The sequence below is a fragment of the Natrix helvetica genome, assembly GCF_964273705.1.
Source record: "Natrix helvetica genome assembly, chromosome: 7".
Classification (NCBI taxonomy): Eukaryota; Metazoa; Chordata; class Lepidosauria; order Squamata; family Natricidae; genus Natrix; species Natrix helvetica.
The window spans coordinates 55,203,824-55,230,298 of NC_138558.1; the positions used below are offsets into that span (position 1 = coordinate 55,203,824).

A 26,475-nucleotide genomic window follows, 5' to 3' on the forward strand; every position below is an offset into this window, starting at 1 on the left:
ATAACCAAAAAGCTTTCTGAAGCAATTCCATTTTAGTAATTTTCTGAAGGCCAGCATTTGGGGGGGGGGGGGCATCAATAATTATATTATGTTGTCAATATTTAAATTGTTACTCCAAGCACTATAACTGGGCTTAAAGAGTTACAAGGACTGTATGAAAGCCATCTGAAAGGTATTTCTGTTCACATCAATTTTTAATTTGCACTTTTTCCCCCCCCCAGATCTCCTGTTCTGAAACCATTTTTCTTTCTTTATCCAAAGAAATATATCAAGGTAGGAGCTGCTATTTAGCATTAATTCTAGAAAGAATGGCAAGTCCAATATATGAAATTTAAAAAAAATAGAATATTTGGGAAATAACATTGAAGGAGGAAAACCTCAGTTGTCAAGGTTACCTGCTCCTTAGAACTTGCATAGTATTTCCTCCATTTCCATAGAGAGAAAAAGCAGAGAAGATTGTGGAAATAGAGAAGCAGGAACTGGAAATGATGATCACCTGAAAATATCAATTTGACCAATAGGAGATGCAGAAAATTGGTGCAGCCAATATTCTATCTTACAACAATGTAAACTACATAATTTGTTACATTTTAATATGAAACTTAGTAACATGTGCAATCTTACTTTGAACTCCCCCACCTTATATTCATCTGGAAGTGGTAGAGACCTTACCAGGGGGATCAAACTCGATTTTTCCATGGGCCAGATCAAGATTATATCTCGGGGGAGAGGGGAGGAGCATGTGCATGTGAGAGTCAGTGGGTTCAAGCTCACGCAGGAACCATCCCCGCCATCCCAGCTGTTCTCTGTGTACACACACGTCTGCTGGGATGGTGTGGGCCAGACTGAAGCTTCCTGGAGGGCCAGCTGCGGAGCCTCTGCTGCTGGACAGGTCCCCCCCCCCCCCCGATTGCCCAGCAGCCACCCCTCCTCGCTTCCCCCACTGTGCCAGCCCTTACCTGGCCAGCCGGAAGTTTCATTCTCTAGCCAATGTCTTGTGATTCTCATGCCCCCCAGCCTGCTCTCCGCCTGGCAGCAGAGGCCAGCCACAGCCTTGGGATTGCCTTCTCGCTACCCTCTCCACACCAGCCCTTCCCCTGAATGGCCAGCTGGAAGTTCCATTCTCCCAGCCTGCTCCACATGGCGGGCAGTGGCAGCAGCCCCCTGCTCAAGGAGACACCAGGTGGGACGTGCTGCGGCTGCCATGGAGCAGGCTGGGGAGCACAAGAATCGCCTGGCAGCTGCTGGAGAATGGAACTTTTGGCCATCCATCCAGGTGAAAGGCTAGTTTAGTGGGGGCAGCAAGAAGGCAATCCCGAGGCTGTGCCTAGAGCAGCCTCCACTGCTGGGTGGAGAACAGCTGGTAGGCATGAGAATCGTGGGGCAGTAGCTGGAGAGGGGGAGCGCACTGCTGATGAAAGCGGCAGTGGCAGCTGCGTCCTTTGATTCATGAGGAAGAGGAGGAGGCAGTGGTGGCAACCAATGGGCAAGCTATGGACAAGGCAGTGTTGGTCCACCACCTCCTGTGCACATGCACGCATGTGGAATAGGGTGGGCCAGGGTTGTGTGTGCGTACATCCGCTGCCTCCTGCATGCACGCTGGAATCGTGTGGGCCAGGCCGGGCCAGAAAAGAAAGACGAGGTCCTTTCTTTATCCCTAAGCCACCATGGGTAGAGCCAAGAAGGGAGGTGGAAGCTGCAACAAAAGAGCATCCTCAGGGTGATCCCTGAATCCCCAAAGAATATTGGGACCTATGGGACAGTTTTAGTGAAAAGGACTTGGATGTATGTCCACCCTACTGGTCAACTGACTGCTCCATAGATATCCTGTTGGGGGCTAAGTTGCCTAAACCTAAGCTATACTCAATGATCCCTAGAGAACTAGAGGAGCCATAGGTGTTTAGGTACAAAAACCTGAAATGCAGCTTCATACAGCTGGCCAGACCGAGAGCAGCTGTTTTGGTGCTATTCAGAGAAAAGGATGAGTCCGTCTATGTGTTAACTATTATAGGCTAAATACTGTTTGTGTCAAAAATGTCTACCCGCTGTCCCCGATGAAGGACATATTAGCCCATTTAGCCAGAGGGAGGATTTTCACCAAGCTGGACTTACAAGAGGCATATTATTGGGTTAGAATCAAGGAAAGTGATGAGTGGAAGATGGCACTTAATTGCCCTTTGGGATGTTTCCAGTTCCAAGTCCTCCCTTTCAGACTGTAGAGAGCCCATGCTATGTTTATGTAGCTGATAAATGAAGTGCTACATGAGCATCTGTAGAAAAAGGTTGGGTCAATCTGGTTGATATTTTGATTTATACCGTAACTATGATAAAGTATGTAAAATTGGTCAGAGCAGTGCTCAAAAACTTCCAAGCAGCCCAACTGTATGCCAAACTCTCCAAATATGAATTTCACCAAAGCAAATTTGATTTATCTTGGGTATCACATTTCCCATGAAAGAATAGAAATGGATCCTGAGAAGGTGCAGGCAGTGCTGGAGTGGGCTCCTCCCTGCACCCGGAAGCAACTACAAAACTTCTGGGATTCACGAACTTCACCAATTCATTCCATCATTCGCTCAGATTGCCCTCCCTATCACCAACCCATTAAAGACGAAGGGAGAGGAGTGCCAAGCAGCATTCAAAAAAGTCAAACGCCTGTTCACAGAAGTGCTGAAACATCAAGACTCCAATGCCCTCTTTGTAATTCAAGCAGGTGCTTCTGATGTCACAGTGGGGGCAGTGCTGTTGCAGAAAAATGAGCAGGGCATCCTTCAGCCATGTGGCTATACTTCCCAAAAGCTTACTGAAACTGAGTGTAGATGGGCAGTTTATCATATGCTGGGTGCTCCTAACCTGTGGACTGATCATAAAAATTTAGAGGCCCTGAAAAAACATTAGAGATTATTGCCCAAATAAGTTCACTGGGCTCAATACTTTAACCTGCAATAACTTCCAGGGGTAAGAACTTCCTAGCACAGTGATGGCGAACCTTTTTTGGCTGCCGTGCCAAAAGCGGTGGGGAACACAGAGGGGGTCATGTGCTGGTGTGCCACACCCATGCTATGCATGCAACCCTCCCCATGTGCATGCACGTGACCAATGACACACACACCCCCTTTTGCCATGGTTTTTTCGGCCTCCCCAGGCTCCAGAGGCTTTCTAGTCTGTTGCCAAACTTCTGTAGTAGGGCCATTTTTTTGCACTCCGGAGGCTTCAGGGAAGCCTCCAGAAGGCGAAAAATGGCCTCAGAAGAAGGCTGAAGTCAGGGCAACACCTTGTGTGCCCTGACAAATGGCTCTGCATGCCACCTGTGGCACGCTTGCCAAAGGTTTGCCATCACCGTCCTAGCAGCTGCCTTATCCAGGCTGCCACAGTATAATTGCTCAAAACCAGAAGGAATAATAATAATAATAATAATAATAAATATTTATTTCTTAGCCGCACCCTCTCCCGAAGGACTCGGGAATTAGATTGGTTATCCCATCCAGGCAGTTAGCAGTTCCAGTAACCATCAGAGCACAAGTTTTTAAACTGAAAAGCCAAGCAGCTGAAGATCTAATGAGTGCTCTGAAGGCAGCACTAGTGGAGGACAAGTAGTTCCAAGCCCTTAAGGGGGAATGTACGATACAAGATGGGTTACCTTGGGTGGGAGACAAATTGAAACTCCCTGAAAGCCAATGACTGTTGGTTTTACAAAACAGCTATGATCTAAAAGTAGCAGAACACTTCAGTTTTGTTAAAACTTCGCACTTAGTTAAGCACCAGTTTTGGTGGCCATTGTCACTAAAGAAAGACATAGAGAGCTATGTAGCTAGCTGCCCTATCTGTGCCCGTACCAAAAGGTGACAAGGAAAAATACCAAGACTGCTCCAGCCATAGCTAAAGCCCGTTGGAAACAGATTTCAATAGACTTAATAGTGGAACTGCCTGAAAGCTTGGGAAACACGGTGATTTGGGTGATAACTGACTTATTTTCCAAGCAAGTGCACTTTGTGCCCTGTCAAAAAATCCTCTTCACACGCACTTTGGGCAAATTATTTGTGGACAATACTTATAGGCTACATTGAGTCCTAGAGAGGATCATCTAAGACAGTGATGGTGAACCTATGGCACGCGTGCCACAAGTAGCACGCGGAGCCATTTGTCAGGGCACGCGAGGCGCTGCCCTGTCAGTTGGCAAGCGTGCATGCGCGCGCTGGCCAGCTGAGTTCACCTTTTTAAAAGCCATTTTTCACCTTCCCCAGGCTCCAGAGGCTTTATAGGAGCCTGGGGAGGGCGAAAAGAGCCTCCCCCCCCCCCGGAGGCCCTCCAGAGGCTTCAGGGACCATCCCTGACGACTTCGGAGTGCTTAAAACCACCCTCCGAGCAAACCGGGACTTCCGGGTTGCTCGGAGGGTGGTTTTAAGCGTTCCGAAGGCTTCAGGGAAGCCTCCGGAGGGCCTCCGGGGAGGGGGGAGGCTCTTTTCGCCCTCCCCAGGCTCCTATAAAGCCTCTGGAGCCTGGGGAGGGCGAAAAAAGCATGTAAAAATGGGAGGGTCACGCGTTGTTCGTGCATGCACACTGGGGGGGTCACACGTTGCATTATGGGTGTGGCACAGCCGCACACGACCCCCCTGCGCTCCCCCCACTTGTGGCACGCGAGCCAAAAATGTTCGCCATCGCTGATCTAAGATCACAGAGTCCAATTTGCTTCAAGTTTTTGGAAAGAGTGTTTAGTGTGAAGTTCCCAAGAGATTGCCTAATTAATTTACGAGCCTCTAGACAAAGTTCAAACAAAAAACATTCATTTATTAGGATCAACATCTTGGCTTGATCTTCTGTGGAGCCTAAACCAGTTTTTGCTTAATTGCGTTTGAACTTTACCCCTCTATCTCCACCCTTCTGTCATCCGTCATAACTCATATTTGCCAACTAGATCTTTGTGTCATAACTCATATTTGCCAACTGTCATCTTTGGCCTGATGCCTCACTGGCATCCTGCCATCAAAGGCCAGGGGATAGAGGGTGGTATGTATAATGGACAAATGGAGTCAATGGTCTTTTTTACCTAAGGGACTTACCTGGGGCAGGTCTGACACAGATGTTCATTGGGTAACTTTACAGGTTGACAGATTACTCCTACTATCATAGATTTTTATATTTATGGCATTAGAATATCTTCTTGTTGAATGAAAATGTATATTTTTCCAGATCAATATATTTATGAATGGACAACATGTTGAAACGTTTCAGGAAGATATTTCATTCACTTCAGATCTAACTGTTTCACATGATGAGCCTCAGTCTCAAGAAGACTTTAAAGGTACTATTATTTGTTTATTTATGAATTTATTATAGCTTTTATCATCTATCTTCTTGAGAGATCAAGGCATCATACATCCAGAGTCCATTCATGTTATTCCTATAACTTTATGTGTAGGTTTCAGAAATCCATCACAGCAGTGGTGTCCAAAATATCTGCCTTACGCAGAGTTTATTTGGCTTTTATACAGTTTTAACAAGGAAAGCAAAAGCAGGGGTAGCAACAGCATCTTATTGTTTCATTCTACTTGTCAATATCTACTACCATCCCAGCCAGAGTTGAGACTTCACATATCTAAAGGTTCCTGGTACTACCTGGTTCTAATAAACAGTTGAGGTCATCGGTCACTGAGATCATGGAGGCTTGCTGCACATATCTGTATGTAATCCTTCCTCTATTCCTACATTTATGAGATGGATTGAGTTGACAGAAGTAGTTATCCAGTTACCCTTTCGTTAAGTCCGAATTTGCATGTCAGGTCTATTGGGCCCAATTCTAATAACACCATGCTATATTGTCCTTCGAAGTACTACTGTTTAACACTGAAATTACTCATAACTAAAATGTTTATGTGTAGGCCTTGCTTTAGACAGAATACTTTGCATAGTTGACCTTTCTCCATTACATATTCATGTTCAGTGTAAGGGAAATCAAGTGAAGTACAAGAGTTGCTGAAATCTAAAAGTTTCTTATTTGTCAGTAACAATCTTTTTTAAAAAAATCTATAATTCCCTAGGCCTGGGTCACTGCCACGCCCCCAAACCGATTCTCCGGGCAGCACCATAGGCACTGCCATCTTGTTTTTTGCTTCTGCACATGCGCAGAGCAATTTTTATTTCACTGTACATCAAGCATGCGTGCGTGCAAAACACCCACGAGCAAACCGGCAGTAATAACTGCTGGAACCCACCCCTGATCTAAATGGATTTACATAATTTAATTATATAGGATTTGGTTGTTGAGAATCAGTTTATGCCTACTAGTCTTCATTCCCAGATTTGCATTTTCTATTTTAACAAGGCATTTTGTTTGTTGGATTTATCGTCTACAATATATTTTTATCCTTTTTTTTTTCTAAGAATGAAATGTTGGAAAGAAATTATACAAAGTCTCTTGGGATTTTATTACCTATCCACCAAGAGAATAACTCTGATAACAGAACAGAACCATATTTGGTGTGATGGGAGAAGCTAGTAAAAGAAAAATCAGTTTTAAAATGATGCAAATACTGCCAGGGACTGCAGAGCAAGTAGTTCCTGATGTTTATACATAGCTACTATATTACCAAGGCTTGAAAAACTATTGAAGAATAAAATTCTATCAAATTAACCACATGGTGATATTTTTTATTTTCATTTTATCTTTAAATTATAAATAAAATTGTACATTTACTTTTCCCTCCCAAGAGTTAGACTAATGTTCCAAGAGTTTCCAATTAAACTTAATTAGGTTTTTGAAACTATTAAGACATAAGTTACAAGACTGCACTAGTTCAACTATCCACCACACCTTAATTTTTAATATTTGAAACCTGGAGGAGGAAGAGGGGTTTTCCTGTATAATACAGTGCTGTAAACTAGTTATCTGCTAAGGAATCAATCTTAATCAGATAATAGATATGATGGGGAAAAGTGCTCTACTGATTTATTGATTGTTACATAAAGTAACAATCACTGCCAAATCATCAGACTCACAGTAGTTTACAGTTGGTGGAGAAAAAGTTTGCCAATCAATAGCATATCTTTCTGGCAACCATTGAAAGTTTTGTAGACATAAATGTATCCTGGTGGTATTTCTTCTGGCAATACACCCTAAAATACATGTTTCAGAGAAAGGGATTAATATGCATCCCACTTTATCCAAGTTCTATCACTCTCCTAGCACATCATTGGACTGGAGCCCAAAGCTTTGTTAACTTTTCACTAGATATTTTCCTTCTCATTGACTTCAGTGAAAGGAGATAATGAAGCTTTGCTTCTTGTGGCTAGAAACTAAATTTTAAGATCCTGCGTCTAGGTATTCTTTTGACATTCTTTTGTGAGCTGCTCTGAACTGTTGGTTGAAAGTCAGAGTTTTTCCAGCCTTGGATGATCTGAAAAAATGGGGATAGGAATTATAATTACCCATACTTCTTGTCTCTGCTTCTGTAGAATATTTAAGGAAAAGATTTCCTGCAAAATTAAAACTTATAAATGAGGTATGAACACACTTAAATAGAATCTTTCTAAAAATCCAATTTTACTGTTGCAGTTGAAGAAGCAATAATCTGTCTCATTTTATATAGATCTACCAAGTGGTTCTCATGTATATCGTCTGGAAGATCTCGCTTATACAAGAAGTGGAGACAAAGGCAACACAGCAAATATAGGTATTTGTCAATCCTATTTTAAAAAGGAACTTTTGATTAAAAATATACATAAGTATTATGCCGTAATTATTCCTTCTGTAGTGTGATCCCAAATCGATGTAAGAAAATGATAACATATTTTTTTTAAATGTACCAGTTTGTGCTTCTGTTAATAATAACTATTTCATAATAAAAAGTTTGATGGTTGGGTTTTAGCTTGTCCTCTGTGTCCCACTTTTCATTTCTCTTTTAAAAAAAGTTTAAATATAAAGAAAAACATTTATACTCAAAGTAGTTAAAATATTGCCTAATTTAACATTCTTCACTACTCATAAAATATTTCTCATCTTCTCTGAGCCAAACCTAACATAATTTTGTGAATAATGTCATGCAATTTTCTTGGCAACGATATGAAATTATTTTGTCACTACCTTATCGTTTGACTTCCTAATTCAGACTGCAGCCCTGATCTTCCATTCAAGTATTAACAAAACCCAACCCTGTTAAGCCAAAACAAGATCAGTCAGGTGCTATCCTAATTAAGATAAGATCACACAACCCACATACTAAAATAACCTAATTCCTATTTGTGATCACATATGATCACAATGAATTGAGTTCAGTAGTCAGGAATAGGACCTTCTTGGTGGCAGTGTCTCATGAAAACACCTTTCAAAAGAACTATAATGCTGTCTTGTTTTAGTTTTAAAGGAGAGTTAAAGTCATGTCGCTTATCCAGATATTTCCAGAGCACCAACTAACTGTTCTACAATCTGGCTGTTTTTCATACTGTATTTTCAAATTTATGTTTTTTAGAATATTTGTTTGTTATTGTTCCATTTGATTGTTTTTAATAAATCAGCTGTTCCTTTCGCATACTGATTTGCTCTCTTTCATTGTACAAACATGCAGTACAATAATCCATAACTATGAATTGGAGAAAATTAAATATTTACATGGTCCTTCATCATGAAATGTTATTTAACAATTCAAAATTTATTTTCTATTGCTGTGGAAATTAACAAAATTATTTGTAAAATTCTTTACATTTGTTTGCATTTTAGTCTTTATAGGTAATATTACTGTTGCATGGGAGATTGTAACATTTTCCACTGTTCCCATTGCTGGGTCTTTCTTTTCTAAGGTAACAAGAGGGCTGCTTTTCCACTCTAGGAGATACTTTGCACTCATTATATAGCAATAGCACTTAGACTGTTAAACCACTTCACAGTGCTTTACAGTCCTCTCTAAGCGATATAGAGTCAGCATCTTACCCTCAACAATTTGGGCCCTCATTTACCAACCTCAGAAAGATGGAAGGCTGAATCAACCTTGAGCTAGTCAGGCTCAAACCCCCCTGGCAGTCAACAGAATTAGCCTGCAATACTGCATTCAAACCACTGCGCCACCACTGTGCTATATCTCAATACAGATAGTCCTCTAATTACAACAGTTCATTTAGTGACCATTTGAAGTTATTGAAAAAGTGATTTATGACCATTTTTCACACTTATGACCATTGCAGTATCCCCATGGTCATGTGATTCAGATGCTTGGCAAGTACCTTATATTGATGAAGTTTGCAGTATTCAAAGATGATGTGATCACTTTTTGTGACCTCCTGACAAGCAAAGTCAATGGTGAAGCCAGATTCAATTAACAACCGTGTTACTAACTGAACAACTGCAGCGATTCATTTAACAACTGTGGCAAGAAAGATTGTAAAATGGGGCAAAACTCACTTAACAATGGTATCGCTTACAAACAGAAATGTTGGGCTTAATGGTGGTTGAAAGTTAAGGACTTCCTGTATTTCTGTCTACATATCTCTTCCTAACACCAGATTTGAAAAGCTTGCCAATTATTTAAAAATATAAATTAATACAATATGTTTAACCATTGAATTAGTAAAAAGTATTTGGAAGTTACAACGCTTTAAAATATCAATGAATGTTTATAGATTGTGAGACAGTTTAATTATTTTTTGTTTTGTGAATCCAAACAACTAAAATTAATTTGATTCAGGTAATTTTATGCTATTTCAATAAGCTTTTGCCCTTTGCTGCTTATATTCAAATTTTTTCCTCTGTAAGGTGTTTGAATTCATCTCAGAATCTGATAATTCTAATGAAACTCTGAACATGAGGTTACTGATAATCAGTTTTTATTTTCTGCAGAAAGGAAAAAAACTGGATGTCATTTTTGTCTCCCATCTTAACAGAGCAGGCAGAGAGAGAGAAAAAAACAGGCTTGATCCTCACTGTCCTCATGAAAATAAAACTTTTTGTCAAACTTCTTATACTCTTACACAGCTTGCACAGATCGTCACAGTGTTAGAAACTAGTTGGCTTTGAAAGTGCTTTTCAAAATATGATACCTAAATATTTTAAATAAACAAAATATCTTTTCAAAACAAATTGTAGATGTAGTTTAATATTTTAACATAATATATTTTGGCTTTCTGTGGATTTGTTTTATTTTTTGCTGGTTATTGTTTTTTATTGTTTTAACATGTATGTCATCAAAATTTACTGAAATAATTGAGGTAGATTATTAATTAAACAAATACTAGTTAGTGCTACAAAGATATATACCGTATTTTTCAGAGTATAAGACGCACCTTTTTCCCTCAAAAAAGAGGCTGAAAATCTGGGTGCATCTTATACACAGCATTATATACAGCATTTTTTGCCTCCCGAATTCCTGCCCCCTTCACCAAAATGGCCATGCAGAGCCTGTAGAAGGCTTTCAGAGAGCTTCTGGGGGCTGGGGAAGGCAGAAATGAGTGAAAAATGGGCTATTTTTTTTGCTGAATTTTGCCCCCCCCCCCCCAGCTCCCAGGAGTACTCTATAAGCCTCCTAAAGGCTATGCATGAAATTTTTTTGACAAAAAAATGGGCCCGTTTTTGCAAAAAACAAGTCATTTTTTGCTCATCCCCCCCCCCCCCCGAGCACTCTGCAAGCCCCCTAAAGGCTATTCATGCCTTTTAAAGGGGGGGGGGAAACGGGCCCGTTTTCATGAAAAACTGGGCTGTTTTCGTGAAAAACGGGGCCATTTTTGGGAGGTTTGCAGAATGCAAAAACTTTTTTTTAATTTGCCTCTTCAAAACCTTGGTGTGTCTTATACTCTGAAAAATATGGTAGGTTTAGTCTTGAGTAGCTGAAGTTTAAAATAATATGGACGGAATGATTTTTTTTGTAAGAATAATACCATTGTTTGGTGATCCATGCAGAATAACAAGTAATTACGTTCTGTTTGTTTATAACAGGTGTCATAGCCCGCCACCCCCTTTACTACCCATACCTCAAGAAAACATTAACTGCTTTGGCTGTAGAAAATTATTTCCAGCATCTTTTAGAAAGAGAACAGCCTGAAGAAATCTTGGTATCACGGTAGGCACTCATTTAATTCAAGTGTTCATGCAGTATTGTTTGATTATATTTAAAAGTTTTAGACTACATGAAAATCCTCATGTAAACCAAGGGCTTAGCAGTTTGGCAAACAGTATATTGCTTATGCATATACATGTAAGGTCTTGCCTCTCCAGTTTTCCAAAGAAAGCAGGAAATTGCAGTTGTTCCAAAAGGAACTTTTACTGAAAGGTGTGTGATAACAAGAGATCTAGGCAACAACTGAGTTTTTTTACTTAAAACCTGCTATTTAAAGCAATGCTAATCAAACCCCTTCCACACTACATCATTGTAGGGAAACAGAAACAGAAACTTCATATAGAGATTAGCACAGTAATGCAGGCTTTGACTACAGGCTTCAATAAGCTACAATGGAAAATGGGGTGGATTTGCCGTACCACTTTGGTCCCCTCCACTCATGGGTCGAGGTCTGATTGCAAGGGATGCCTAGGGGCCTGGCTCCCGGTTGGCATTCCCACTCCGTGGCCTCCACAGCTTCCACCACAGCTTTTGAAGGCACTTAGATGATCTTGACATAGGTAGGCAATCCATCATCTGCTACTTTCTCCGTGGGCTTCTTTTCTTCCTCCATCTTCCCTGAGTCTTTACGCCACCTGGGCTCGGGTCGGTGCTGGGGCTCAGGACCCCGGTCAGCACTCCAAAATTCAGGATAGCTGGTGAAATATTTTAATGGAGATTCGGGTCAATGTCATGGTACCAAATAGCATCCAAAAGTAAATCAGAGTCCAAGGCAAAGTATTGCTCAAAGTTCCAACTTATTAAGAGAGCCATGTTGGCACATCTGGGAAAACCTGAACCTGAAAGCTTCCTGGTTTTCCCCACCCAGTTGAAAGTTCAAGATCTTGCCCCCACACCCACACGTTCCAATCTCCCACTGCCATGCTAGTAGTTCCACCCATCCAATTCTGGTCAGGTGCAGAAGTGTAGAGACAAAGGATGACCTTGGCTTTCTAGAAAAAATGTTGTTGTGACTACATAGTATGTGACTCCTTGCAATCCCCCCTCCCATTTTCCCACAATAGAAAATGCATAGCACAATAATAGAAAGTGTGGCACGCCATGACCCAAAAGAAAAGATGCCTGACACAGGGTTCGGCAACCCAGGGGTCTTCTCGCTGGTTTCTCTGCCATTGGCTTCCTATGGGGATGGATCTCCAGATCCATAGCCATCACTGTGCTTTACCATGCTTGTATGCACTCTAAGACTCCCCGGATGCCCCAAGCTAGTAAGAGGTTTGGGTCGAGGGCCTCTTTGAAATGGTGAACGAGGAGGTGCTCTGGTTAGTCCCTCAGTTTCCCAGCTAATCTTCAAAACTCCCACACTAACTCATTGGGAGGTCGTCCCACTTGTTTCAATGCCTTTATTTGGACCTCAGCCTCTACTTGATGGCCCATGTCTTTGAAGCAGTATTGGAGCAGCTGGACGAATTTGTCTGCATTGTCTAGCTTCTCCCCCATTCATGCCATCCGCAATCACCAAAATCAAATCCTGATCAGTTGGGTATTGATCCCCATAATGATCAATGTGTGCCCAGACTCGATTAAGGAAGTAGGCTAGCTGTCCTGGGGTTCCATCAAAGGTCTTTCTAAATCGTGTAGGGAGAGCGGCTGGCAGAGCCGGTTGCAGAGTTTGTTGTGCCAGCACCGGTGGCGGGGTCACCATCAGTGGCTGGATTTGCACTGGTTTCTGAACCTGTAGCAGCAGCAGGACGATGGCCAGTATCTGGAATTGCACTGGTTGCTGGACTGATACCGGCGGCGGGGGTGTGACTTGTGGTTGGACCTGCATCAGTTGCTGGGCCAGCATGGGCTGCAAAATTGAAGCAGGTGTCCATTGGTATTGCACCCACCCCTGGCTGGGGTAGAATGTCCACCCTGGTGGGATTTGGTTGGCTGGGGGCAATCTGAAAACTTGCTGCTGGGGTGGAGTACTAGGTCATAACAGCCCCTGTTGGGAGTCCTTGTAGCACCGGATTGGGATGATTCAATGAGCTTTGCTGCTGCCTCATTCCAATTCCAGCATTTGTTGTTCCCTTGGTGGATCGGGTACGACATGCGAATCTGTGGCATGATCCGCTTTGTGCCATATAGAAGAGGGAGACGCTGCACTGGGTGGCGCTGTGGCTTTGAGGCTCAGAAAGGTAAATGTGGACTGAGCCAGAGTCCACCAGGGTTGTCCAGTCCCAGAGAGCTGAGTGACACTGCCCACACTGAGTTGGCCAAATTGCTCCGGGAGGTCCACTAGCAATTGGCTGCACGACAATAGCAGGAATTCTTACTCCTGAGAGTGCCTGGAGTCTGCTGGTCCTGATGCCCTCCATTCGTTAGTCTGCTCCGTTCTGTTCAGTCCCATTTGCTGGTTTGGTAGCATTGTTCCAGACATTGCCTCTTAAGAAAGCTCTTCTCCCACAGCTTTATCCCATAGAGTAAGATCTGGTTGGCTGGCTCACTCAGGCACTGGTTTTTTGGGCAGGCACCTAGCTGGCATTCCGTTTCTGACGCTATTTCTGCTTCCACCATGGCTTGGGAAAGGAGGTAGATGGTTGCAACACACATCGCTGACTGGCTCCCTCTGTGGTTGATTTGTCTTCTTCCATCTTCCCTGAGTCTTCACGGCGCCCGGTATAGGGTTGACATTCGGGGCTCAGGACTCCAGACAGCACCCTGTGGTTTGGAGAGCTGGTTGAAGTTTAAAGAGGATTCGGGTTAATGTCAGGGCTCCAAGTAACACCTCCAATGAAATAAGACTCTGAGGCTCGAAGTTCCTCAAAGTTCCATTTTATTAGAGATGTCATATTGGCACATTTGGGAAAACCCAAATCTGAAAGCTTCCAGGTTTTCCCCACGCAAAGGAAATTCCAAGCACCTACCCAGCATCCACATGTCTATCACAGGGTCCAATCAAAGCACTGTCCCAACTGGAGATGCCTCCCAGTCACACCCTTCCAGGTGCAGGACAGAATGTCCTTGATTCTCAGAGAAAGGAATGTTATTATTACAGAAAGAAGTTTTAAGTCTGCAAAAAATATTCTCAGAAATACAGAAATTATCAAATACACGTGAGAGGTTAGAGAAGAAATTGGAAGACTTAGTGCATCTAACAGCAAAATATGATGAAGAAGTTGAAGATGTTCATCAAATGGAAAAAAGCCCTAAAATCGAAGAGGAAAATGAATATAAAGAAATTAAAATTGCTGATAGTTATGGTGATTGGTTTGTCTCTGAGATTGAAAAGAGTGGAATACTGAAAGCGGAATTAAATGGAGGGGAAATCTACTCCAGATGGCAAGATATAGAAGAAGAAAAAACAAAAGAATTTATGGATTTAAAGAGAGACATTTTATTAGCAATATCATTGATAACACTACCAACAATCAAAGATAAGCTGATTAAGGAAACAGAAGAAGGGCATCGAAATTACATGAGAGATTTTATAAGCAAGGAGTTGCTAAGAGGAGTCCATACAAAGTTGATTAAGGAGATGATTAGAGGACTGACACCACAAATGGCAGAAGATATGAGACTGTTTTGCAATTGGAAAGATACAGGTTGATAGATGGAAGAATATAATTTAGAACTAGTTAAAATTAGTGAAATTTAGTGACAATAGATAGTTAAATAAATAATTGATAATGATAATAATGTATACAATGTGTAGTGTTATGATAAGTAATAATGGGATATGAATATTGAATGGTATCCATGAAAGGAAGATTAGAAATTCTTTGGGATTATATATAAAGGTTAATAAAAAAGAACTAAGTTAGATACAGTTAAGTCTTGAATATTAGGGGAGAAATGTTATGATGCAGGATATAGTTAAATAAAGGAGGGATAACGATAATGTATATATAGGTATGGGTACAACATAAGGAAATTGGATGTAAATTGTAAACAGTGATTTGGAAAGAAGGATTAGAAAACTTTGTTATTAAATATTATTGATGTTTAGCTTGAATAGGACATAAGGATTCAGTGTTATTGGAGGATTTTAGAAATAGTAAATGAAATGCCAGTATGTGGTTATGTATTAAATCTTGGTATATTTTATGATGGACGTTTAAACAATTATAGTCAAATGAAAATATCTGAGTTAAAATACTTGAGTTAATATGAATTATGTTTGTTGACTGTGGAAGAGATGTACGTAAGCCTTTTTGTAACCAACTGATACACTTTCTACAGTATGTAAAGAAGGATGTGTTGTGTTTGTTTTGAAAATAAAAAAAAACTTTTATAAAAAAAGAAATGGGTATGGTATATCCTTGGGTTTAAATATGAAGGTTTTCCATTATTAAATTAAGGTGTGTTCTAATAAATCTGAGTACATTCTAACATTTTGTGTGAAATCTTCCACAACTGATTCAATCCTTCTCTAGTTATTTGTCATGTTGGTGGATCATGAACAATAATGGTCAATGCTTCTTTTACAACCAGACAATTCAGAGATAAGAAAAAAGTAAAATCTTTCACTGCTGTTATGAAAACTATTCAATTAAAATGTCTGATTACAGTAAACTTATTTTAGTAATGAAACCATGGACTTTTTGTTCTTTTAATAATGTATTGATAGGGTAATGTGAGTAGAATTAAAAGAAACTTGCAAAAGAAAGAACACTTTTGTGTATGTCTTAAGAATTAGAAGGAATTATATTCACATGTTTTAAGCTTCCTGAAGCTTCTTATTAACTGTGATAAACACTCTGTTCCTAAAGGAACAAGAACAAATGGAAACAATTGTTCCATTGAACAAAGAGTTACATAAAAACATTAGTTGTAAAATGAAAAGATGGATATCATTCTTGTATACTATCAGCATAATTTTTGTGTTTTTCAAATTTCCAATTATATTAAATAACTTTTTAAATATAAAAATGTAACTCCTACTATCTAAAACCATTTTGAAATACATGTGAACAGTTAGATGCTCTCTACTATCTGTTCCACAGTCAGCCAGTCTGTTCATAGAGAAAATGCTGAAAGCCATAGCACATTTAACCTGAATACATTTATAATGTTTCACTTGCTTGATTTCTATATAAATCTTTTTCTTCAACATGGGTAAATCAGGTATCTTCATTTCCACATTTTTTTTGCACAATGCTTAAAAATTTGCTTTAGGAACCACTCCAATAAAGCAAGACTACAGTTTTCTATCTATCATCAGTTAATGTCCCAAATGAATTCATGATTTTTTATGAATTCATAAGATGATAAATAAAGATTGTGTTGTTAAAGTTTGGTGAGTCACCATACTAAAAATTTTTTAGGTAAGTTAAATTTAAGCGAATATTATTTTTAAAATGGGAACTTAAGATACCACGAGAAGTAATTGAATCTGTGATATTATACGTAAGTAACTGTTATATTGGAAGTATCTAGGCTGAAATGAATGAAGGAATAAATAAAGTCAAAGTATGATTGTCAACTATCCTTGTCATACCAAGGAAAAGACATGAAAATTCTGTTGAAAAGCAAATTATTTTCAGAGAGACATGAAATAGTAGTGATGAGGACCAATATATCACCTAGAAAAATCTGCTGGTTATTCCAGAACATTCCTAATTGGTGTTTCTAACAATGTTCTCCATTTAGAGGCAGATATCAGGTCCGGCCAGCCCAGAGGCCTGGAGCTGCCATTCAGGGGAGATGACTGGGCCAGCTACCAAGACTCACTGTTCCACCTCCACAAGCTGAAGAAACTCCCGCTAACAATCCATGATTAATTGCTGGGTGGTTTTTGCTCTGGGTCATAAGGTGATGGATGTGCACACACATGGGGTGCGGTTTATCATAATTACCAATATAGCTATAAAAGGTGGTGGGAAGCACAGGGTGGCAGCTCTTATTTTATTTATTTTATTTATTATTCGTATTTATAGACCGCCCCCTCTCCCGAAAGGGACTCGGGGCGGTGTACAGTCACTAAAATGCATTATAAAATACATACATAAAACAGTTAAATAATTAAATACGTAGGTGGAGGAGGTTGCAAGACTGTATATAGAATAATAAATATAGTACATTAAAAACTCTAATAACCCAGGAGTTAAAATATTACCCAAAATTACCCATTAAAATATATCCACTGGGAGGTAAAAACTAAGAATGTGCCACGCCAGCTAATCGAAACAGGTGAGTCTTTAATTTTTGACGGAAGGAACGGAAGTCAGTGGTAGTTCTAATGTCGGGGGGGAGGTCATTCCAGAGGGTTGGGCCCATCACAGAGAAGGTCCTACCCCTAGGCGTCGCCCGCTGGCACTGCCTAGTAGACGGCACCAGTAGTAGTCCCTCCCTGTGAGAGCGGATTGGTCGTAGGGATGTGTGCGGGAGGATACGATCCCGCAGGTAACTGGGTCCTGTGCCATGGAGCGCTTTAAAGATGGTAATCAATACCTTGAAACGCACCCGAAAAACCACAGGTAGCCAGTGCAGCTCGCGCAGGAGAGGTGTCACGTGGGAGTATCTTGAGCTCCCCATAATCACCCGCGCGGCTGCGTTCTGGACTAGCTGTAGTCTTCAGATGCGTCCCAAGGGAAGCCCCATGTAGAGGGCATTGCAGTAGTCCAGGCGAGACGTCACCAGCGCATGAGTGACCGTGTGTAGGGCATCCCGGTCCAGTAGGGGGCGCAATTGACGCACCAGGTGAACCTGGTGGAACGCCCTCCTTGCCACGGCTGCCACATGGTCATCCATAGACAGCCGGGCATCTAGGAGGACGCCCAAATTGCGCGCCCGCTCCACAGGGGGGAGTTGTTCACCCCCTATGGCCAGCGATGGAGTTAGCTGGCTGAACCGGGGTGCCGGTAGCCACAGCCACTCAGTCTTGGAGGGGTTGAGTTTGAGTCTGTTGTCCCCCATCCAGACCCCGACGGCTTCCAAACACCGGGACATCACTTCGACAGCCTCGTTGGGGTGGTTTGGGGTTGAGATGTACAGCTGCGTATCATCAGTGTACAGATGGTAAACAACCCCAAAACCACGGATGATCTCCCCCAGCGGCTTCACATATGCGTTGAACAGGAGGGGCGAGAGGACCGACCCCTGCGGCACCCCACAAGAGAGTGGCCTCAGGGTCGACCTCTGCCCCCCTGTCAACACACATTGCGTCCGGTCAGAGAGGTAGGAGCCGAACCACCGTAGAACGGTGCCTCCGACTCCCATCCCACCCAGCCGGCGCAATAGGATACCATGGTCGATGGTATCAAAAGCCGCTGAGAGGTCTAATAGGACCAGGATAGAGGAACAACCTCTATCTCTGGCCCTCCAGAGATCATCAACCAACGCGACCAAGGCTGTCTCCGTGCTGTGCCCGGGTCGGAAACCGGACTGGCGTGAGTCTAGATATTCGGATTCGTCGAGGTGTCACGGAAATTCGCCAAAAAGGGAAGGTTGGAGACTGGACGGTAATTAGCTAGTTCCGTTGGGTCCAGTGAAGGCTTCTTGAGCGGGGGCCTCACCACCGCCTCTTTCAAGGCGGTTGGCAAGGATCCCTCACCCAACGAAGCGTTCACCAGGCCCAGAAGCCAGCCTCGTGTCGTCTCCCAGGATGCCAGTACCAGCCAGGAGGGACACGGGTCCATTGAACATGTGGTGGGTCGCAGCCGTCCACGTAACCTGTCCAAATCCTCGGGGGCAACAGAGTCAAACTCCTCCCAGAGTGGTCTCACAAGACTCGCTGTTGACGGCTCGTCCGGTCCACTGAAGGGGGCCCATCCGCTCCGGATCTGAGCGACTTTGTCCTGCAGATATTCCCCAAACTCCTCTGCTCTTCCCTGCAGGGGTGCCCCCCGCGTCCTCTGTGATAGGAGGGAGCGGGTCACCCGAAACAGGACGGCAGGGCGGTTATCGGCGGACGCAATAAGGGCGGCACAATGTCTACGTTTGGCCGCCCTTAATGCCACAAGGTAAGTCCGCAAGTAGGCTCTTACCTGTGCTCGATCAGATTCGGCGCGTGAGGACCTCCACCTGCTCTCTAGATGTCTCCTGTGGCGTTTCATCACCCTCAGCTCCTCGGTAAACCAAGGAGCCCGGGTGGATCGCTGCCGCAGGAGACGTCGCAAAGGCGCAACCCGGTCCAAGGCCCCAGCCGCCGCCCTATTCCAGGCGGCGGCTAGGTCCTCCGACCGGGAGCGGGTCAGGGCTATAGGTATTGGCCCAAGCTCCGTCTGGAATCTATCCGGTTCCATCAGGTGCCTGGGGCGGTACCAAATTAGACAGTCTGGTTCCGCCTCCTCGCGGTGGGAGGTAGCGCCAGGGAAGTTCAGCCAGAGAGATGAGTGATCAGACCATGACAGGGGCGTGATGACTAAATCCCCCATTCCCAGATCACTCGTCCACTGCTCAGATACGAAAACAAGGTCCAGTGTGTGACCACCTTCGTGAGTGGGGCCCTGAACTAATTGGGTCAGGTCCATGGCCGTCATGGAAGCCATGAACTCCCGAGCCACCTCAGAAGCCTCTCCCGTCGATGGCAAGTTGAAATCCCCCATAACCAGAAGCTTGGGGGTCTCAACTGCCGTTTCCGAGATCAGCTCGAGGAGCTCGGGCAGGGCTGCTGATGCATAGCGAGGAGCCAAGTATGCAATCAGCAAGCCCCCCTGCCTCCCTGGGCCGCATTTCACACCAAGGGACTCACACCCGGGTATCTGAGGAACAGTGAACTCTCTCGGCTCCAAACATTCCCGAATAACTACCGCCACCCCACCACCCTTACCCAGGGCCCGGGGCTGATGAAATGCCCGGAAACCCAGTGGGCACATTTCCACGAGGGGCAAACCGCCCTCGTGGCCCAACCAGGTCTCCGTTATCCCTGCAAGGTCTAGCTCCCCCTCTGAGATCAACTCATTGATGAGGGGGGCCTTGTTAATCACAGACCTTGCTCTGACAATTTATGCATTGCCTTAGTGCTTTGTTGGTGAATTCATGCCGAAGGAAGAATACAAACTGCAGTTACAAAACGTTCTGTGTTTGGCTGGTTTCATTAACCCTTCGGAACCTTACAGTTTGTCAGAGCTGCCACCCTGTGCTTCGCCAGTTCATCCCGTCCTTTGGCCAAGTGGCCCTTCCACTAACCGATCTCTTACGCACCAGACATCACATGGCAAACCCTCGACCGGGAAGCCTAGTTGTGTGGACAACACCGTGTCAGCAAGCGTTTGAATGTCTGAAGTCCTTGTTTGCACAAGAGCCGGTATTGAAACATCCAGAGCCCACTAAGCAATTCATGGTTCAGGCAGACATCAGTGATGTGGCGGTGGCTGCAGTTCTCTTACAAAAGAACAATGAAGGAGTCCTACAGCCATGTGCCTACACCTCGAGGAAGTTGACAGGGACCGAACGCAACTGGCACATTTGGGGGAAGGAGGCGTTTGCGGTCCAGTGGGCCCTGTTGAAGTGGCAGCATTTACTAAAAGGGGGAGGGATACCCTTTGTGGTCTGGATGGACCACAAGAATTTGGAGGCCCTCCAGACCCCGTGAAGATTGTCACCAAAACAAGTTAGATGGGCCTTGTTTTTTTGGTGATTCAACTTCCAATTAAAATATATACCAGGGGGCAAGGACTTCTTAGCTGATGCCCTCTCCCGCAAACCACAATATCATAATAAAAGCGAGGATCTAGTACAGGCTATCATCCCAACCTCACAGCCTAGGGTGTTAGCCATTCAACAGGCCCCATCGGCACCAAACCTGTATGCCCGGGGGAGGACCTCTCCAGAGCAATCAAAGCAGCACTCCCAATGGACCAATGGTTTCAAGAAAAGCAAACTTTATTAACACAGCGAGAGGGCTTTCCCTGGAAGGAGTCGAAGTTATATGTACCAAGTGTGGTATGGGTGGCTGTGCTGCAGTGCTGCCATGACGTTCGCTCAGCTGGACATTTTGGGTTTCTCAAGACTCTGCATTTAGTAAATCGCCACTTCTGGTGGCCCCACATGAAGAGGGACATAGAGGAATATATAAGGAGTTGTGTTGTTTGCACTACCATGAATGCCCTGCCTGGCCGGCCTCCTGGTCTTTTACAGCAGGTGGCAGATCCAATTCGGCCATGGGAACAGTTAGCCATGGCCTTCATCATGGATTTACCGGAGAGCCAAGGGAACAAGGTCATTTGGATGATAATCTCCAAGCAAGCTCATTTTGTAGCATATACCGGCCTTCCATCTGCTAGGAAGCTGGCCAAACTGCTTATTGCCCATGTCTATAGACTCCATGGCATCCCCAAAAGGATAATTTCAGACAGGGGAGTGCAATTCACTGCCTGGTTCTGGCATAGATTCGGGGCAATGGTGGGGTCTTCACAGGGACTTAGTACAGCCCCCCCACCCTGCAACAAATGGTGCAGCGGAGAGAGCAAAAACGATGGTGCAATGCTACTTGAGATGTTATGTCCAGTACCAACAGTTCAATTGGGCTGAACTCCTCCCGTTTGCAGAAGTTGCATATAACAATACACTGCACAAAAGTAAGGGGTTTACCCCATTTCATGTGGCTACAGGGCAGGAGTTCGTCCCAATTCCGGAGTGTCCTCAAGTGCGCCCAGATGACACGACTTCGCAGGAGCGGATAGCCCAGATGCAAACAGTTTGGAAAGTGGTGAGGGATGTGTAATGTCACTCTTTTTCCACATATAAAAAGAGTGCCGGTGAAAGCGCAAGGCACAAGGACCTTTCCATGTAGGCCAGAGGGTATACCCCTCCACTAAATATCTCAGGCTGCCGTTGCCATGTAAGAAACTTGGGCCCAAATTCATTGGGTCTTTCCCAATCATGCGAGTTATTTACCTGGTCATAGTGCAGCTATGACTCCCCTCTCTACTGGGGAAAGCACATCCAGTCTTCCACTGCAGCCTGCTCCGATTAATTCAGGCCTCTGATATCAGAGGAGACCTGCTACGGCCACCAGCCCCAGTTACTGTAGATGGGGAACAGCACTATATAGTGCAAGATATACCAGATTCCAAGTGGCACAGGGGACAGTTACAATACCTTATTTTATGGAAAGGTTATCCCCTGTCGGAGGCATCTTGGGTTCATAGCAAGGATTGTAGGGCATCCCAGCGGGTAGCGAGATTCCACCCTCGACATCCCACAAAACCGGGGAAAAGGGATCCTTCAACTCCTAACTAACTGTAATTTGTAGCTCCCCAAATGCTGTCCCTGTGGTAGGGGGCCACATGTCAGCTCCGGTCAGGCCAGAGGCCTGGAGCTGCCATTCAGGGAAGATGACTGGGCCAGCTGCCAAGACTCACCATCCCACCTCCACAAGCTGAAGAAACTCCCGCTAACAATCCATGATTAATTGCCGGGTGGTTTTTGCTCTGGGTCACAAGGTGATGGGAGTGCGCACGCGCGGGGTGCGGTTTACCTTAATTACCAACATAGCTATAAAAGGTGGTGGGAAGCACAGGGTGGCAGCTCTGACAATTTATGCATTGCCTTAGTGCTTTGTTGGTCAGTTCGTGCCGAAGGAAGAATACAAATTGCATTTACAAACTGTTTCTGTGTTTGGCTGGTTTCATTAACCCTTCGGAACCTGACAGCAGACATAAAATGATCAGCTACTAGTGACTTCATATTAACAAGATTAAATAGCAACATGGGAGAAAAATAATAATGTAATGTTTCAATGAACTTAATGAACATGCTTTTCCATAGTTCTAAGGTAGCAATTTATTCTAACATGTCCAATCATACCATAATAAATTATTTTTGAATCACAGAATCAAATATGTGGAAGGAGTTCATTTGGGCATCAGTCTCAGCATGTAACCTGAACCCTATGTCTTACACTTTTGGGTGCTAGAAAGTGGACCTGGGCTTTCTGTGTCACTACCAAGTACTTAAAGAGTGCTGTTATAGACCTCATCTTCTCATCTTCAAACTCTCTTCATAAAATTTAATTTCTAGCCCCTAATCATCCTTGTTACCTTTAAATTTCTGAAAAGTTTCTCAAAAGCTGAATTCATTCAAGGTAAATAACTGTAGGTATTACCAACTATATTGTTTTTGCATTTCTGAGTTGTCTTTTTTTTAAAATTCTCATCACCTTCCTTTAAACAGATAAAGTATGGTATTTTTTATCTTTACAGATATGACTTGCCAGGAATATATGGATTAAATTTCGTTCTAAAAAACTCTCTTGGTGGTGGTGGCACAGCATCTCTGAGAAGTGACCCACAAGTAGGTATCTATTTATAAAGAATCATTCAGTAAAGCAAAGATTTCATAAACTGGCATCAGTTTCAAATACATTACGTATATAGAGGGGTATAAAGAAATGCAGTCTCTGTATTTATCCCAAAATTGGTTCTAGTTAATAGTATTTCACAAAACAAAGAAATGTTTAGGATGTTGCCTCTTTAAGATGCAACAGGTCAAGTTATTTTTTCTTAGTATCATACTTGAAAAGGGGAATCTAGCTATTATTTTTATGTTACATAGTTCCTTTTGTCAGTCAAGTTTGTATTATAATATCAGTGAGGCATCACTCTCATATAATTAATTCTAGCTCTAAAATTCAGAATTTATTATAGTCAACTTTCAGAAGTGCCCTTTTTACAGATTACAACTGAAGTCCATGCATGTTTGTTATATGTATTATACAAGCCGATGCATGTTATACTAGGAGTAAATCCCAGATTTATAATGCAGGTATCTAAAGGAGCAATAAAAAGACAATCTCATTCAGAAGTAGATTGCACTATTCTACAGGAGGTTGATGCTCAAAAAGTGACACGTTATTTGAGAAAATTTCACTTTTTTCCTGGCTGAGTTTGAACTACAGAGTTTTTTTCTCCTTTATTTCTTTTACAGGGCAAGGCATTTGGACAAATGCTACTTGACTTCAAGATTAAAAATGTTCCAGATTTAAAATCTTTAATAGAATAACATCTTTGTTTTTATTCCATTTTGAAATTGCAATATTTTAAATAAATTTAACAAACCAAAAGTTTTGGTGATGTTTATCATCTAAGGATTTAACCGATTCCTAATGTTCAGATATGAGAATGTTCTGAGTAATTCCAGAACTAATGGCTACTTTGTATATCACTGGTATTTCCTGTCTGCTGCATTCAATGATGATCCTGTTTATTTCCTGTGAATATAATTAAGCAATAAATTATAGAATATTTTTCCAAGAGATAACTACTGCTCTCAAGTAAAAACTGTTTCTCTTTCTCTCCTGCCTGGTATTACAGATATAAAACTAGGAATACTGTGCATAATTATAACTATAATTATATATTCAAATTATATGTCCACCCAGAATGAGCAACAGTTGTCTACAATAATAGTGGAATACTACTGGATTTGCCAAAATTAAATCTTATTACCATGGGGTAAGAAGAAACAATATTGCTAATATACACTGAATAACAGAAAAAGCTTAAGAATGCTAACAAGTCAAAATGTGCTCTTTTTTTGTTTAAAGAAAGGCCCTCAGTTTGGTTGACCATATTAAACTGTAGAATATCATTAGGAAAGTGGGTTCCCAAAGCATGTGTCTTCATAAGAAAACTATACTTAGGACAAATAATCTCAATGTGAACAGAACAGGGTGCAATAGCAATAGCACACTTATATACTGCTTCATAGTGCTTTATAGCCCTCTCTAAGCAGTTTACAAATTCAGCATATTGGCCCCAACAATCTGGTTATTGAGTTGGTGAGAATCAAGCTGGCAATCAGCAGAATTAGCCTGTAATTCTGCATTCTTAATAAGGTGGAGATGGCATCCATGCATGGGTTGACATCATCCGCTCTCTGATTGGACTGAGTCTGATTACTAATTAATTAGTATCCCTTATAACCCGCCCCTGTGAGTGATTCCACCCAGCTTTTCGACTCAGTCCACTCTGGGATAGTCATGTTATCCAATTGCTCTCTCTACCTTTGATTAAAATCAGACTAATTGATCGAAATATTGACTTCTATCACCTGATTGCGTGTGAGTACGTATTTAAAGACTGGCTCCAGTCTCAGGGGTCCTCAGCTCCCATAGGTCAAAGAGCTTCAGCCCATAGGCCGTACCCCTTGGCGCCACTGACCTCGAGCGCAGCCCCGGCTACGGCTACAAAAGGGTGCCTAACAGCCTGCAAGAGGCAACCGGACCTTGACAGCCGCATTTTCAAAAGGCGCACCTAAATGCCTGCAGAGGCACTGGACTTTGACAGCCACATTCGCAGCTTTAACTGTGAGGCTTGTTTGGCACGCGGCAGAGCCAGTAATTTAAACAGCAGCGCCATGGTCTGCTTCCTTTGAGCCCTCAGCCTTACAAAGGGGGGACTCTCTTTGGGGATGCTCTCACTCCATTGTTAATCAGGGGCAAGGAGAAGCATAAGGTTTTGTCATCTGGCATAATTATAACGTCTACCTCCTGGCATACATATTTTTTACTGGTTTTTAGAGGGATCGTCTCTTTTAAATTTAATCTTACAGGATATTGGGGTTTTAAATTTTGTATATTCTGATCTATTTACTTAGCTGTACAGTTTTGCATATCTTTTTATCCTCCTCTCATATACGTATATATGTATCTATTTATTTAATAATTTTAATTTGTTGTATTTTTGATACGGACTGTACACCGCCCCGAGTCCCTTTCGGGAGAGGGGGCGGTATATAAGCGCTAAGAAATAAATAAATAAATAAATAAAATAATAAATAATAATAAATAAATCTAACCCAAAAAGGGGTTTTTCCCGTTCGCCTCCCTATCTCAGGAGGCAGCCCTTTCAGATACATGATTACGGGGGCTCCTTTCACAATACCTACTATTCCCCATCTGGCTTTAGGCCACAGGGGTTTTTTGGCCAATGTCTGAGACAGCAGCCATACAGGCAGCAGAGAGGGAACCAAGGCAAGCAGCCCTTTTAGGGAGGCGGTAACCAATACTACCGCAAGCCCTAACCTGCCTGATGGCTGGTTTCCCATTGGGGGGGGGCGCTTAAGGCATTTTGCTGCCCAGTGTGTGGCCACCACATCCGACAACTGGGTTAGGTCCACGGTCAGGTTCGGTCTGGCCTTGGAGTTCGTCTCTAACCCCCCCCCCCCGAGGTTTTTCTTTCCTTGTATAGTTTCTTGCAACCCGCAGAAACAGCTCCTGATGCTATCGGTCATCCAGCACCTCTTGAACATTAGGGCCATCCAGCAGGTGCCGGATGACCAGATACATCAAGTTTTTTATTCTATTTTATTTGTCATTCCCAAGACCTTGAGAGGGGGGGGTGGAAGTCCTTAAAAAGGACTTAACAATTATTTACGGTATAGACATTTCAAAATGCATTCATTAAACTCAATTTTAGAAGGGGTTCGTGAGGGTTTCTGACCTCAATTGATTTAACGGAGGCATACTTGCATGTACTCATCCTCCGACAACCCTCAGTGGCTC

General features: G+C 42.9%; 1 protein-coding gene across 2 annotated transcripts in view; it reads left to right on the top strand.

The window, feature by feature from the left end:
- LOC309395095 (uncharacterized protein) overlaps positions 1-24,236 on the top strand; it is a 95,008-nt gene extending 70,772 nt beyond the window's left edge. Inside the window, exons 15-20 of one of the 2 annotated variants that reach the window (XM_081958895.1) lie at positions 222-273; positions 5,191-5,302; positions 7,587-7,670; positions 10,919-11,042; positions 23,174-23,264; positions 23,898-24,236. In XM_081958895.1, coding sequence (XP_081815021.1) covers positions 222-273; positions 5,191-5,302; positions 7,587-7,670; positions 10,919-11,042; positions 23,174-23,264; positions 23,898-23,972 — 538 coding nt within the window. In that variant the 3' untranslated portion in view covers positions 23,973-24,236. Of the gene's footprint in view, positions 1-221; positions 274-437; positions 567-5,190; positions 5,303-7,586; positions 7,671-10,918; positions 11,043-23,173; positions 23,265-23,897 lie in introns of those variants that run through there. The other variant, XR_014175853.1, reaches the window with a different exon arrangement.
- The last annotated feature ends 2,239 nt before the right edge of the window (positions 24,237-26,475 follow it).